General features: G+C 39.5%; 1 protein-coding gene across 20 annotated transcripts in view; it reads right to left on the reverse strand.

Annotated features, from left to right (window-relative positions):
• The window catches only part of RICTOR (RPTOR independent companion of MTOR complex 2), a 161,599-nt gene that overhangs the window by 120,554 nt on the left and 25,848 nt on the right, over window positions 1–15,197 (reverse strand). For 9 of the 20 annotated variants that reach the window (XM_051853790.2, XM_051853786.2, XM_051853797.2 and 6 more), the window contains one exon: window positions 10,951–10,992. The exons of 9 other annotated variants lie outside the window; for them this stretch is intronic. In XM_051853790.2, the coding sequence (XP_051709750.1) occupies window positions 10,951–10,992 (42 nt within the window). Of the gene's footprint in view, window positions 1–9,948; window positions 10,060–10,950; window positions 10,993–15,197 lie in introns of all 20 variants that reach the window. 2 more of the 20 variants (XM_070056657.1, XM_051853796.2) reach the window with 1 other exon arrangement.

Consider the following 15,197-nt stretch of genomic DNA (forward strand, 5'->3'; position numbering starts at 1 on the left):
CCAAAAGTTGTACCTATGAAATATGCAATCATTAAATAAAAGCTTTAAAAAAATTCTTAAAAATTGAGGCTGGCACTGTGGCACAGCTGGTTAATGCCCTGGCCTGAACCGCAGGCACCCCATATGGGCACCAGTTCAAGACCTGGCTGCTCCACTTCCGATCCAGCTCTCTGCTATGGCCTGGGAAAGCAGTAGAAGTTGGCCCAAGTCCCTGGGACCCAGAACCCGCATGGCAGACTTGGAAGAAGCTCCTGGCTCCTGGCTCCGGAACGGCAGAGCTCCAGCCATTGCGGCCAATTAGGTGGTGAACCATCGCACAGAAGACCTTTCTCTCTCTCTCTCTCTCTCTGGCTCTCCTCTCTGTGTAACTCTTTCAAATAAATAAATCTTTAAAAAAAAGATTTCAAAAAATTTAAAAAAAGAAATTTACCACCTACTAGTTTACTCTGCAAACACCCACAATGGCCAAAGCTGGGCCAGGCTGAAGCTAGGAGCCTGGAACTTCATCTGGGTCTCCTGCATGGGTGGTAGGGCCCCAAGTATTTGCACCATCTTACTGTGCACACAAGCAAAGAATTGGATCAAAAACAGACTGCTGAGACTCAATCCAATGCTTCAACATGGGATGCTGGTGTTGCAACAATAGCTTAACCCACTGTGCCACAATAACTGCCTCAGCAATAAGTTTTTTATTATCATTGGTATATTTCAGGTATAAATACAATGATGGAAACAGGCCAGGAAAACCTAACCATCAGTTACAACTGCGACTATGTCAATCTGAGTTAGAATGTTCCTAAATGTTAGCTTTATCATACTAAAAACTGAACAGGGACTTTCTTTCTGGTTCTACTAACAAAGAGTTTAGAACTTATCATACCATTCTCACAAATAAGGAGCTGAACTGGGCAAAAAAAAAAAAAAAATCAACTGTTCTTAGATTCCTCAGAGAGGTAAGGACATTCGGCAAAGCACTGTCCTCAGGACCAGAGACCAACAAATGAATGAATATAGGAGGTCATACATTACTGGAGCAAAAGACTCTGCAGTGTTAAGAATCATGGGAATCAGTGCCTTGCTTGAACTGTAACCAATGAATTACCATGGGCTCAGTACAGACAACTCCAAGAGTTAAAGCATCAAGGGTACTCATGCAGCAGAGCCCCTGCCCACGTGTTATGAGTTCTAATTCTGAGACCCTGACCCATTCTCAGTCAACGATAAAGGAAAATCTAGCAGAGGGAGAGAAAGAAAACCATTGTGAAAGAGTCCAAAGAGAATCTACATAATCACAGCCTGATCTGCCAGGGTTTTACAGCCTTACTGACCTGCAGGAAGAGAAATACCCAACTCTAGCAAATCTAGACATCCATGTAGAAAAAGGAAATATCCAGTTTCATCCCACTCTAGTCATCCTGTCTCACCTAACCAGAGAGGAAAAGAAAATCTGAGAAACACTTGGGAAGGTCACAGTACAGAGGCAAAAGCTCACTGAAATACTGAGATCTAATCACAGGAATACAGAACACTTCCCCTCCCCGTCACCTCACCACCACATTAAGAATGGCCTATTTTACAACAGTTCCTTTTACCAAGCACATCATGTCTGACTATTGAAAAATGAAAAATTACAAAGCACAATGAAAGGCAAAAAACAGATGGAAGACAAACAGCAAGTGTTAGAACCACACATGTCAAGGAAGCTGCAATGAAGAAAATGGGAATATAAAATAACTAACACTAATATGCTAAGGGTTCTGACGAATAAGTTAGATGGCATGGAAGAACAGCTGGGCACAGTAAGCAGTCAGAAATCCGAGGAACGGATCAAGAAGAAATATTAGAGATCAAAAATACTATATCAGAAATGCAGAGGGGACTGGTGCTGTGGCGAAGTGGGTAAAGCCATTGCCTACACTGCTGGCACCCCATACGGGCCCTGATTCGAGTTCCAGCTGCTCCACTTCCAGTCCAGCTCTCTAGTATGGCCTGGGAAAGCAGTGGAAGATTGCCCAAGTCCTTGGGCCCCTGCATCCGCGCAGGAGACCTGGAAGAAGCTCCCAGCTACTGGCTTTGAAAAGGCCCAGCTCTGGCCATTGCAGCCATTTACAGAGTAAATCAACAGATGAAGACCTCTCTCTCTGTCTCTCTGCCTCTGCCTCTCTGTAACTCTGCCTTTCAAATAAACAAATTAATTTAAAAAAAAAAAAAAAGAAGAAGAAGAAGAAGAAGAAGAAGAAGAAGAAGAAGAAACGAAGAATGCCTTGTTAGACTTATGACTAGGCTGGACATGCTAAGGAAACCATCTATAAGCTTGAAGATAATAATAAGAAAACCTCAAAACTGAAAACCAAGGAGAACTAAACCTGAAATTAAAAACAAAAACAAAATCCACATCAGAATATCCAAAGACTATACAAGTGTAACAGGGGCCAATAATGTGGCACAATGGGTCAAAGCTGCTGCTTTGCACTGCCAGCACCCCTATCTTGCATCTTACACAAAAATCCACTCAACATGGATTAAAGATAAAGATCTAAATCTAGGACTATACACCTACAAATTATTAGAGAACATTTAGGAAACCCTACATGACACTGGGACAGGCAGAGTTCTTAAAAAAGACCCCAGAGGCACAGGCAGTCAATGCCAAAATTAAGAAATGAGATTATTTCAAATTGAGACGTTTCTATACGGCAAAACTGTCAGGGGGCCGGCACTGTGGCATAGCGGGTAAAGACGTGGCACCTACAGTGCTGGCAACCCATATGGGCGCCAGGTCATGTCCCTGCTGCTCCATTTCTGATCCAGCTCTCTGCTACAGCCTGAGAAAGCAGTAGAAGATGGCCCAAGGCCTTGAGTCCCTATGCCCACATGGAAGACATGGAAGAAGCTCCGGCTCCTGGCTTCAGCTCCTGGCACAGCTCTAGCCCTCGCGGCCAACTGGGGAATAAACCAGTGTATGGAAGACCTCTCTCTCTGCCTCTCCTTCTCTGCATAATTCTAACTTTCAAATAAATAAATCTTTAAAAAAGAAAAATCATGATTCCTTGGGATTCAGTCTAACATCAGCCTTAAAGAAAAAAAAAAAAAAAACAGGAAAGTTAAGAGGCAACCGACAGAATGGGAGAAATTATTTGCAAACTAGTGCAACTGATAAAGGATTAATAACCAGAATCTACAAAGAGATCAAGAAACCCAACAACAAAATAACATCCCACTTAAGAGATGGACTAAGGAATTAAACAGGCATTTTTCAAAAGAGGAAATCCAAATGGCCAATAGCACATGAAAAAATGTTCAGGATCACTAGCTGTCAGGGAAATGCAAATTAAAACCACAATGAGATTTCACTTCACCCCAGTTAAAATAACCCTCATACATTCACCAATCCATTCAGGTGATTTTTAAAAAAATGGTCAGCCTCAGCAACCAAGCACCGGGGCAGCCAGCGGTGGATACATTAAACGTATCACTAATGATGCCAGAGAAGATGAAATGGAAGAGAACCTGACTCAAGTGGGCAGTATCCTGGGAAATCTAAAGAACATGGCCCTGGACATGGGAAATGAGATTGAAGCTCAAAATCGACAAATAGACCGGATTACAGAAAAGGCTGACACCAACAAAGATCGTATTGACATTGTCAATGCCAGAGCAAAGAAACTCATTAACAGCTAAAGCTACTGCTGTACTTCTTTATCGTCTATTCACTTCTCTAGCTCCTCCTCCCAAGTCATTAGCTTTTCTGAGTTTGACATTTTGGTTCTGTGCTCTTCTGATGGGGAGACAATGTGGAAGAAGGGCCAGAGCAGTCACAGCCCCTACGTTTTCATCTTCTGTCTCGTGAGGGCAGACTGCTGCTCAGCCCCAGGGCTTGCTCAGTTCATACTTAGATCCATCTTCACACATCGCACACAGTGTGTTCATCCTTCTCATTCACTTTAACAGATTCTCTTGCTTTCGCGGTCTGGAAGCATTGCCAAAGTGGCATGAAGAAGGCAGCTGTAGAGGTTGTTTCGATTGGTTAGTTTTGCTTTTGTTTTTGTGGTGGAAGAAGGGATAGAGGTTGTTACCTCAGTAAGCACCTGCAGCCATTAAGCAAAAAGTTGCATAGCCACCGATAAGATCTAGTTGGGTTTAAGTTTTAATTGTAAGTTGCAGTAATTGCCAGTTTAAGCTAATATTTGGCTTTGGAGCTCTTTTTCACAATATTTTTGTCATATATAACAAGTAAAATTGCTGCTCCAAAGAGAATAGAATGGGTTTTCTTAAAATGAGCTTAACTTCTGAAACTTTAAATGATTTTCTTATGTACATAGATTTTGTGATCCCATTCGTATTGCACCATTCAGGAACACTTTGTATAAATGAATGACTTTTTATTTTCATATTATTAGTAGTATCATGGTCCCATTCTAGGCTTATTAACCTCATAAATTTGTCAGTCTTTGAGGAAAAAATATGTAAATATATGCTTCGTGAGAATTTCTCTCGTAAAGCAGGGTTTAAGTTTTTTTGGAACAGTTTGACAGGTGTATCACGTGAATTTAAATTTACCTCAATGCCAAGAATTATGTTTAGATAGGGAAAAGGAAACTTACTTTGATCTCAGGTAGAAAATAGATTGCTTTGAGTTTTAAGTAGTTTTAGACTTTAAAAAGTTTAGAATTTATTGTTTTACTAAAAGTCATTTGGAAAATTACACCCATGGTTAATTGTTGGTGACTGCACTGTCAGTCTCTTAGCCTTGTGTATTGAACTCTGCCCAAAGTCAAGCGTTTGCACATCCTGAACAGTGTTCTGAGAATCTGATTGGCGTGTGTCACCTTCATTTAAAAATTAGCATCTGCACTCTTCACAGCTTTCAGTGTGGATTGGTTTGACCAACAACCACTGCTTGATCCTTATAATTAAATTGTGTCACTAACTAATGGTATTGTTCTTTCAATTAGGTAACATATTTCTATGACTGTTATTTTGAAGGCAATAATTTCATTGGCTCCTGTTTAACAAATTGAATAAAGCAAAGGTCCATAAATTAAGAGGCAATCCAATAGAAAGCTGCCTTTGGCACCTTTTTACTTTTGTTTTAATCATTGCCAATCTTTTATTTATTAGAGCTGAAATACACTAGTGACTGAAAGAATATTTCTTAGTGAGAATTATAATCTCCTTACTTGGAGAACACACAGTTAATATGGGAACTTTCAAAGGCTTAAGAGGAAAATAGTTAAATCAAGTGAGGAGGCTGTTTGGCAGGTGGAATAGAAATGCTCCATCCAGGTGAGAATGAGCAGTTTGCCAGTGATGGCGGACGTGTAAAGAAAGAAGATGTATAAAACAGTGGGGATTGTGTTAGACCTAATGCCCTTCCCAAAAGCTCTTAAAAATCTAACACTGTCTGGCTACAGGAAATAGTTCTGAGGAAGCCAGTATGTGGTGCCCAGGTTGATTGGTTAGGAGTATGAGTTAAAGCACCACATTGTCTGGACCTGCTCTCTAGCTGTGCCACTTGCTGGCTGTGGTAATTGTAATCCCATTTCTGTGCCTTGGTTTCCCATCTGTACATGGGGATTCCTATGTCCTACCTCATGGAGTTGTAACGCAGAGAGCAGTAGTGTACGCAAAGCACATCAAACAGTGCCTGACAAGTATCTGAGCTTAAAGACAGCTGCTATTCTCTCCAGAGTGTGGAGCTCTTTTAGGTCAAGGTTCGCTTTGTGGCTTTGACGAAAGACAGCACAGCCCCCTTTCCCAGAGAAACAGGCACACGAATGTGAATCATGCATAAATAAGAAACGTGGAATTCTTGAAAACCAATTCATAGAGCCGGCGCCGTGGCTCAATAGGCTAATCCTCCACCTTGCGGCGCCGGCACACCGGGTTCTAGTCCCGGTTGGGGCGCCGGATTCTGTCCCGGTTGCCCCTCTTCCAGGCCAGCTCTCTGCTATGGCCAGGGAGTGCAGTGGAGGATGGCCCAGGTGCTTGGGCCCTGCACCCCATGGGAGACCAGGAAAAGCACCTGGATCCTGGCTCCTGCCATCGGATCAGCGCGGTGCGCCGGCTGCAGCGGCGGCCATTGGAGGGTGAACCAACGGCAAAGGAAGACCTTTCTCTCTCTGTCTCTCTCTCTCACTGTCCACTCTGCCTGTCAAAAATTAAAAAAAAAAAAAAAAAAAAAAAAAAGAAAACCAATTCATGATCCCAGGTTACAAACTTTTCCACAGCTTCTGCCTAGAAAGAAAGAGGTGAGGCCATAGAAATTAGGCCTATAAGGAACTAGCAGCTCAAGCTGAAAGCCTTTCTGATTTTTCTCCTCTTACATTAGAAACTTGTTTGCATTTCTTTTGAAAGGTGGTAATGAGTGGTTAACACAAACTCAGGAGTTTGGGCTCAGATTTGGGTTTTGTCATCTACTAGGTATGTGACCTTGAGCATAATACTAGCCTATAAATAATTAAAAGATACTATCCCCCATTTTTTTTTATAACATTAAGTTCCTTTTCAAGTTTCCAGTTTTATGACAGTGATCTTTATCCTCTACTATAGGAATGTGTAGTTTTTTTCTCCCTTCAGTTTTGTTTCCACATTTCAACTCTAGATCTTTCCATGTCACAGGATTATGAATCTTCCCTTAATTTAAACAGCTACATCCCAGATATCTTATATTCAGTTGCACTTTGAATTAGTTTTTAAGGGCTGTTTCATTTAGGTCACTCTTACACCAATTACATTCCTAATCAGATTTATATTTCTTAGATTAATATTAAAGTTTATTATCCTTGAGGTGGTTGTGTAGTGCAGTAGATAAGTAACTGCTTGGGACATTTGCATCCTATATTGGAGTGCCTGGTTGGAATCTCCACTGTGCTTCAGATCTAGCTTCCTAATTTGAACCCCAGGAAGCATCAGGTAATGGCCCAAGTACTTGGGTCCCTGCTACCCACATGGGAGACTTGGATGGAGTTCTTGGACGCTGGCTTCAGTCTGGCCCAGCCTTGGCTGTTGTTGACATCTGGGGAGTGAACCAGTGGGTGGAAGATCTCTGTCTGCCTTTCAAATTACAACAAATTAAAAAAAAAAAAAAAAAAAAATCTAGTAACCAAACCATGTCTTCCAATTGTTTTATCATAAACATGTTATAAATATTTTTAACTGTCAGAAGAAGAATCAAGCTACATATAAGACACTGATAATAAAGTAAACAAAGTAATTAATGATTCATTTGAACAGTACTATCGAGCTATATGAATATGCAATCTTAATTAGAAGCTATAATTTCTGTTCAAATTCATTTACTTTGAATATAGTATAAATTAAATTCATATAAATAGCTTAAAATATATTAAAATTAAACTTCAAATGATAGAACAATCCTCTCAAAGTTCTTTAAAGAAATTCCAACACTGAGATACAGATTTGTCCCTAGATTTCATTTAGCCATCTTAGTATCCATATTTTTTTTATTTTTAAGTTTATTTATTTGAGAGTGAGAAAATAAGAATCTCATCTGCAAATTCGCTCCCTGTATGCCTCCAGGAGCTGGGTCTGAGCCAGTAGCCAGGGAGAACTCAATCCAGTTCCCCCACAAAGGTGGCAGGAATCCAATTACTTGAGTTATTACAGGTATTTCCCAAGGTACACATTAGCAGGAAGCCCAAAATCAGGAGCAGAGCTGGTTCTCAAACCCAAGCACTATGATATGAGATGCAGTTGTCCCAACTACCAGCATAACCACTGCACCACCTGTGTTACTTAAATAGGTTTATAAAAAGTATATTCTACAAAAGACAATTTTGGTCTATCCTGGGAATATCTTGTGTAGCTACATGGATACTTTAATTTCTAAGTTTTATTCAGTCACACACTTCAGTACCCATCATGCAACATACATTGTGCCAATTGCTAAGCAAAATATTAATAAATACAGGATGTAGTCTTCACCCAGAAGCTCAATACTAAATGGGAAAAAGGAAGGACATAAAAACATATAGAACGGTTGTTAGTAAACACGATGAAACAAAATAAATAGGATGCTTGGGAAAGAATTGCCTGGAGTAGAATAAAAAGGTGAACCGGAAACCTGTCTGTCCACAGATGCATCCCTAGCCTCTGGCACCAAGCCAAGTACATGATGAGTTCTCAATAAATTGTTTGAAAGACTAAGCAAGACACTGAGTAAGGCAAATGTGATTTGGAGATATTTAACAAAGGTATTTATATGCTTCTAGGCATATAAAATGTGAAAAGCATATGCACGTGAACATGGAGAACCACTGTATTTTTCTCAGTGAACACAGGGAACAGCAAGAAATTCTATATGCTCAGAAAACAAATTACTGAGAGTAAAAAAAATTGAGCTGGATTCTATGGCCTGAGAAATGCTATGAAACTTAGATATCTTATTATTAAGGAAAATATTAAGGTGAATGGCATGATCAGTTCTGCTTTAGAAACACAGTTTTAGAGAACGGATTATAGGGGAAGAGAAAGACAAATTTAAATACAGGCTACAAAAACCTAAGTAAAAATATTCATCAACAATGGGTTAGAGATGGGAGGAAAGTTTGAGGGAGGAATCAAAGATTAACTGCAGATTTGTGGATTGGGTACACTGTTGAGTACTGCTATTTATTGGCTGAGAATCACAGAGCAAACACATATAGACTCAGGGGAAATTTTCTACCATTAGTAGCAAGCATGTGCATCAAAACCTTCCAATGTTAAATGCTAAAATGATGAGGACCAAAAAAAGATGAAATATGTAAAAACCTACCTAACCAAATGACTTTCTGTTGCTTTGAAAAAGGAATCTCACTTTCTAAAGTTAAAAAAATTAACAAAGTAAACACAAGTATAGAATTTATATAAAAAAGCATGCAAAAGTATATACAGAATTCACAAAGGCCATTCACTTAGCTGCAGAAATGACTGTCTTTTAAAGAAATGTCATATATTTCAATGTTATTTTTCTGGAGAAAATAATATGAAAAATGCAGTCTGAGACTAGAACATTTCCTAACACAGTAAAAGCAACTGAAAGCAATCATTATTTAAAGATTACAATGAACTTGCAGTATTAGCCCAGATGGAGCACCAGGCACAAAGCCTGCAAAAGTTGGAGGCTGAGAGCCCCCTGTCTGGCTGCTATGCTCCAGTGGGAGATTGTTCATGATGATGCAGTGTGCAGCACAAGGAACATTCAAAGCACCTGATCCCCAAATTTTGCAGAGTTTTACCATTTGGGATGGGTCAATGGGACTGAAGAACTGAAGCATGGGAGCAGCCACAGTGATCCACACTCCCCTCTCCCCAAAGCTACTATCACACCATGCTTCTTTTTCCAGGACAGGAGCTAAAAACTATGTATCAGGGCATCCAGGCCTGCGTTGTGGTACAGCGGGTAAAGCTACTGCCTGTGATGCCAGAATCCAATGTGGGCACCAGTTCAAGTCACAGCCACTCCACTTCTGATCCAGCTCCCTGATAATGTGTCTGCGAAAGCAATGAAGATGGCCCAAGTGCTTGGGTTCCCCCAGTACTCATGTAAGAGACCTGGAAGAAGTTCCAGGCTCTTGGCTTCTCAGTCTGGCCCAGCCTTGGTTACTGATGCTATTTGGAAAATGAATCAGCAGAGGGAAGATCTGTCTCTCCCTCTGTAACTCTGCACTTCTTTTCATTCTTGATGCCACATCTTATCTAATTTTAATACTTCTATCATTAATTATTCACTATTTCTCATGAATCTTCAGTCTCTTTCACTACCTCTCTCTTTTCTGTCTTAAAATAATGCTCCTGTCCAGTACTTCTCATTTTGAAACATTACTACCTGTCCTTCACCCAACGTCTGAGATACACTGAATTTTTTTTTTTTTAAAGATATTTATTTGAAAGAGATACAGGGAGGGAGAGACACAGAAAGAAGTATTATATCCACTGACTCACCCTCAAGTGGCCACAACGAAGCCAGGAGTATCAGCCACGTCTCCCATGTGGGTGGCAGGGTTTTCCAAATGGGTGGCAGGGGCCCACATCCTCAGGCCATCACAGCTTTTCCTAGGCCATTAGCAGGGAACAGGATGAGAAGGGGAGCAACTGGGACTCAAACAAGTGCCCATATGGGATGCTGGTACACTGTGGGCAGTGGCTTTACACAATGGGCCACAACACCAGCCGATTCAAGCTAATTTATTCGCAGCTCATCACCTTAACTCTATCAACCTGGTATCTAAGCCATCATTCAACTAAAGCTGTCCTCAACTTTGCCACTTGTCCAATTCAAAGGTTCCCCCCCCCTCCAGCTTTCCAAACTCTGACTTTTCCATCACTGTATTGGTAATGCTAACCAAATCCACCTCTCTCGTTTCTGCAACTACATCGCCTCGGTTTTTTTCCTACCCTATTTCCTACGGTTCCTCCAGTCTCCCAAAGGTTTTGCATTCTTTCACATTGTATTCCATTATCCTTTAACATTCCTTGGCCCTCAGGTTTCTATTTGTACCTATCCATCAGTTATAAAAAATTCAGCTTTAAGTGAACAATGCTTCAAAACTTCAATTCAAAGCTTTCTTCAATTAAATTAAAGTGACACATCTCAGTCTGTTTTGTGTTGCTTAACTCAATTTTAACACATCCTATAATAAAATTCATTCATTGCCCAACCCCCCAAAAAAATTTCTAAAATGTCCCTCTCCACAGTATTACTACTACTGGAAATTTTGGGATTCCATGGAATCTCTTATCTACAGGTATTCACCAAATATCACTAAATTATCTTAGTATATGCATTGTAATCATCTCTTAAATTGACTGTATAATACTGCCTTATTTTATATACTATTAGGTTATGAATGAGTGCTTTGTACAGATTATCATAGTCAGTATCCCTGTTCACATTTTCACGATTAAGTATAACAACTTATATAAATCAAAGAAGACAGAGCTCACCTAAAATTATCAGAACAAAAACATACTGGTAGATCTGAGCTCCTACGCATAAAAGAAAACACACATTGGTTAATGATTATCTTAATCAGGCAAAAATATTCTAATGCAGAATTAATTTATGTAGGATGAGTCCCCTAATTCCAAATTTACTACTTGTTAATCCTCCTCACATTTCACTCACATATATATAAATAATTGAATGACACTAATAATCAAAATCCAAGAATTTACAAATGCTCTTTGAATTTAACCTTTAAAAGCTCTGAATTAGGGACAGCATTGCAGTTTAGTGGGTAAAGTCACCGCCTGCAATGCCAGCATCCCAAATGGGCACAGATTCCAGACCCAGCTGTTCCACTTTCAATGCAGCTTCCTGCTAATGTGCCTGGGAAAGTTGTGGAAAATACCCCAAATGCTTGGGCTCCTTCACCCACGTGGGATATCAGTAAGAAGCTCCTGACTCCTGGCTTCAGTCATATGAGGAGGGAACCAGGGAACAGAAGATCTCTCTCTATGGTTCATTTATATATATAAAATGTGGTTCATTTATAAACTTAGGCAGAAAGAAAACTTAATCAAGCAGACCTAATTACTTACCCTTAAAAAGGTCTGTGTGCAAACATAACCTTGGATGGCACTGGGAACTTAACTTTTGGGAAATTTTCCCAACTTATGGCAGTGGTCATATGGGTCTAAGCTGTTTATACAAATATGCTTTAGCTGAACCCTTGCTTTTCTTCTGTGGATTTATAATTTTGTTATCTGCCAGGCAGAGACACCTACTTGGCAAATCCTCACTAAAAACCCTAGGTGCTTATTCTCTAACCGGATTCCCTGGTAGACATTATTTCACATGCTGTCACAATTCGTTGCTCAAGGGAATTAACCATGTCCTGTATACTCCACTGAGAGAAGACTCTAGAATTCTGCACTTGGTTTCCTCCAGATTTCATTTAACATGAGTCTTTTCCCTGAGCTGATTTTGCTTTGTAGTTTGCCATAAGCAATCACGGTAACTGAGGAATCAGGGTAACTGGGATGGTCTTGAGGACCTCGAATGTAACATTAAAGTTTCAGAAGCTCTGCTTAGAAAGCCCAAATAGAAATCCTATTATCAAAGCTTAGGAGCATTACATGAGGAGTTTGGTCTAACATGAGCCAGTGCCAGAAAAGGAAATCATTATGCGTAAAAGACGACATCGTAAGAAAAAGGATGAATCATCCAACAGAGGTAGACAACAAGGAAAAGCAGTTGTGGGTAAAGTTGTAAACAAATTAAAACAGAGTTTTCCTTGGGACTCTGAAGTCAAAACATGTGGCTTTGGAACACAGACATACTCTTTTGCATGGCCCAAATAAACACCAACATGAGAATTTTAAAGGAGTCTCTGGTCTACACTGTTCCCAGGCAGCAAAAAGAAGCAAATTCAACCATCGATGTCTCCCACCTCACCCTACAACAACCCACCTATCCACATACCCAACTCAGTAACCACCCTTAGCTTAAGTAACCTAGCAAGCACAAGTGTACATCCAAAACCCACAAACTCACAAGAAAACAGCAAAATAAGCCATTACAAACAGAAATAATAAAGTTCTAAAAAGACTTTAAATATCAGAATTATCCAACAATGAAATTATAATTACACAAACAATTGTAATTATGTTTTATATATCCAAAGCAAGGAACATGGCAAACTTGTTGAAAAAAGGGCAATAAATTGACATTTTAGACTCTGAAAACCATACAGTCTGTTTCAATTACTTAACTCCACACAGCACTAAAGCTGCCATAGACAAACTTCCGGTTTTACCAATAAAATTTTATTTACAAATGCAACAGCAAGTCAGATTTAGAAGGCATAACTTGTAAACCCATGGTTCAAAGGAAAGAGAACTGAAAAGGTAAGAATCAAGAAGGCATAAAAAAAAATTTTTAACATCCAAAGAGAACTTTTGAAAAAAAATACCATAACTGAAATAGCTCAGTAAGAGGGATAGCAGACTAAATACAGAGGAAGAATTAATTTGTTCAATGACACATCTGAACGTGCACAGAACTTAGTCCTCCAAGAAAAAAAAGATGATCAAATACACGGAGTCTTTAAAAAAAAAAAAAAAAAGATAATGAAATTGCCTATCATACATTTAATGAGTTTCTAAAGGAGATAAAAGAGAAAATGGAGGAGATGTAATACTCAAAAATATAAGAATAAAAGATTTTTTGGAATTATTCAGACTCCAAATACTTAAAACCAGAATGTTCAAACAATCCCAAAGCAGGAAAAATAATCTAAACAAACTTTATATAAACCATTTAAGATGAAAGCAAATCTGAATTTGTTACTATAGACAGAAAACAGAGATTACGAGAAACAAAAGCAATTTAATGAACAGATTACTACCCCATATTTTTTAAAAAAATTATGCTCTGTTTGACTCAAAATATCTGCAAGACACTCAGGAGAATCTTTTTTTTTTTTTTTAAGGAATACACATTTCCTAAGTACAATTTTAGGAATATAGTTATTCTTCCCACCCCTCCTCCTCCTCTCTCTCCCCTTGCCAGTCCTCTTCTCCATTAAGATTCATTTTCAATTAACTTTGTACACAGAAGACCAACTCTATACTAAATAAGGATTTCTTTTTTTTAAGATAAGCATTTCCTTCACTTTTTTTAAAAAAGATTTATTTATTTATTTGAAAGTCAGATTTACAGAGAGAGGAGAGGCAGAGAAATAGAGGTCTTCCACCCAATGGTTCACTCCCATATTGACCACAACGACTGAAGCTGAGCCAATCCAAAGCCAGGAGCTTCTTCCAGCCTCCCACGTGGGTGCAGGGGCCCAAAGACTTGGGCCATCCTCTACTGCTATCCCAGACCATAGTAGAGAGCTGGATCAAAAGTGGAGAATCCGAGTCTGGAACTGGTGCCCATATGGGATGCTGGCACTGTCGCCAGCCCCTAAGTAAGGATTTCAATAATTTTCTCTCTCTCTCTCTCTCTTTCTCTCTCTCTCTCTCTCTCACACACACACACACACACACACACACACCTGTTTTTGAAAACTGCTTTTACAGTTAACTCTCAATACAACTCATTGAGGACAGAGGTCCTGCATGGGGAGTTAGTGCACCGTGACTCCTGTTGTTAAATCAGGAAAATCTGAATATTTAAGTATTAGCTGACAGGAAGAATTTACTGTTTGTTTACTTAGTTATATTAACGGCCTGTGGTTACATACTTTAAAAATCTTTTCCTTTAGAAATACATACTAATGTATTTGCAAATGAAAATATAACCTGGGACCTGCCTTGAACTCTCCCCTGAAGAGAGGGGAAAGTCAGACAGATGAAATAAGATTGCCCCATATGTTTATAATGATTGAAGTACACTACACTTAGTTATACTTTTTTCTCCAATTTGGTATATTTGAACATTTTCATAATAAAATATTTTTAATAGAAATCTGATAATTTCAAGTGTTGAGGAGCGCAGACTAACCATAATCCTTAGACATTAGTATAATGAGGATAAAAATATACAAATAGGTAGATCCTCTCCCTCTCTCTCCAGGCTATATACCAAGTTACATAATGCAGAGAAACTTACACATGAGTAGCAGGATTCATGTACATAAAACCACTGTTTATAGTGGCAAGCAACCACAAGTAACTCAAATGTCCATGATCAAAACAACAGATAAGTAACTATCATTTATTTATTCACACTTCCCCCTCTGAGTGTTTATCTAAGCATTCGCCAGCCATTATGTTGGGGTCTTTTAAAAAGAAAATTACTTACTTGAAAGCCAGAATTACACACAGAGAGGAAGATCTCTCTCTCTCTCTCTCTCTCTCTCTCTCTCTCTCTCTCACACACACACACACACACACACACACACACACACACACACACAGAGAGAGAGAGAGAGAACCTTCCATCTGCTGGTTGACTCTCCCCCACAGGGCTGCAATTGGCAGGGGCTCAGCGAGGACAAAGCTGGGAGCTTCATCTGGGTCTTCCACATGGGTGCAGAGTCCAAGAACTTGGGCAACCCTCTGCTGCTCCCACTGGCACATTAGAGAGCTGGATCAGAAGTACAGCAACCAGGTCTGGAACCAGCATCCAATGGGATGCCAGCATCACAGGCAGCAGCTTTACCCACTACACCATAAGGTCGGTATGCTGGGGTCTTTGAACAAATCTTCTCATTTAACATTTATAATGAAATATACACTATTTA

The sequence above is a fragment of the Oryctolagus cuniculus genome, chromosome 14 (genome assembly GCF_964237555.1).
Source record: "Oryctolagus cuniculus chromosome 14, mOryCun1.1, whole genome shotgun sequence".
In the NCBI taxonomy this organism is placed as follows: Eukaryota; Metazoa; Chordata; class Mammalia; order Lagomorpha; family Leporidae; genus Oryctolagus; species Oryctolagus cuniculus.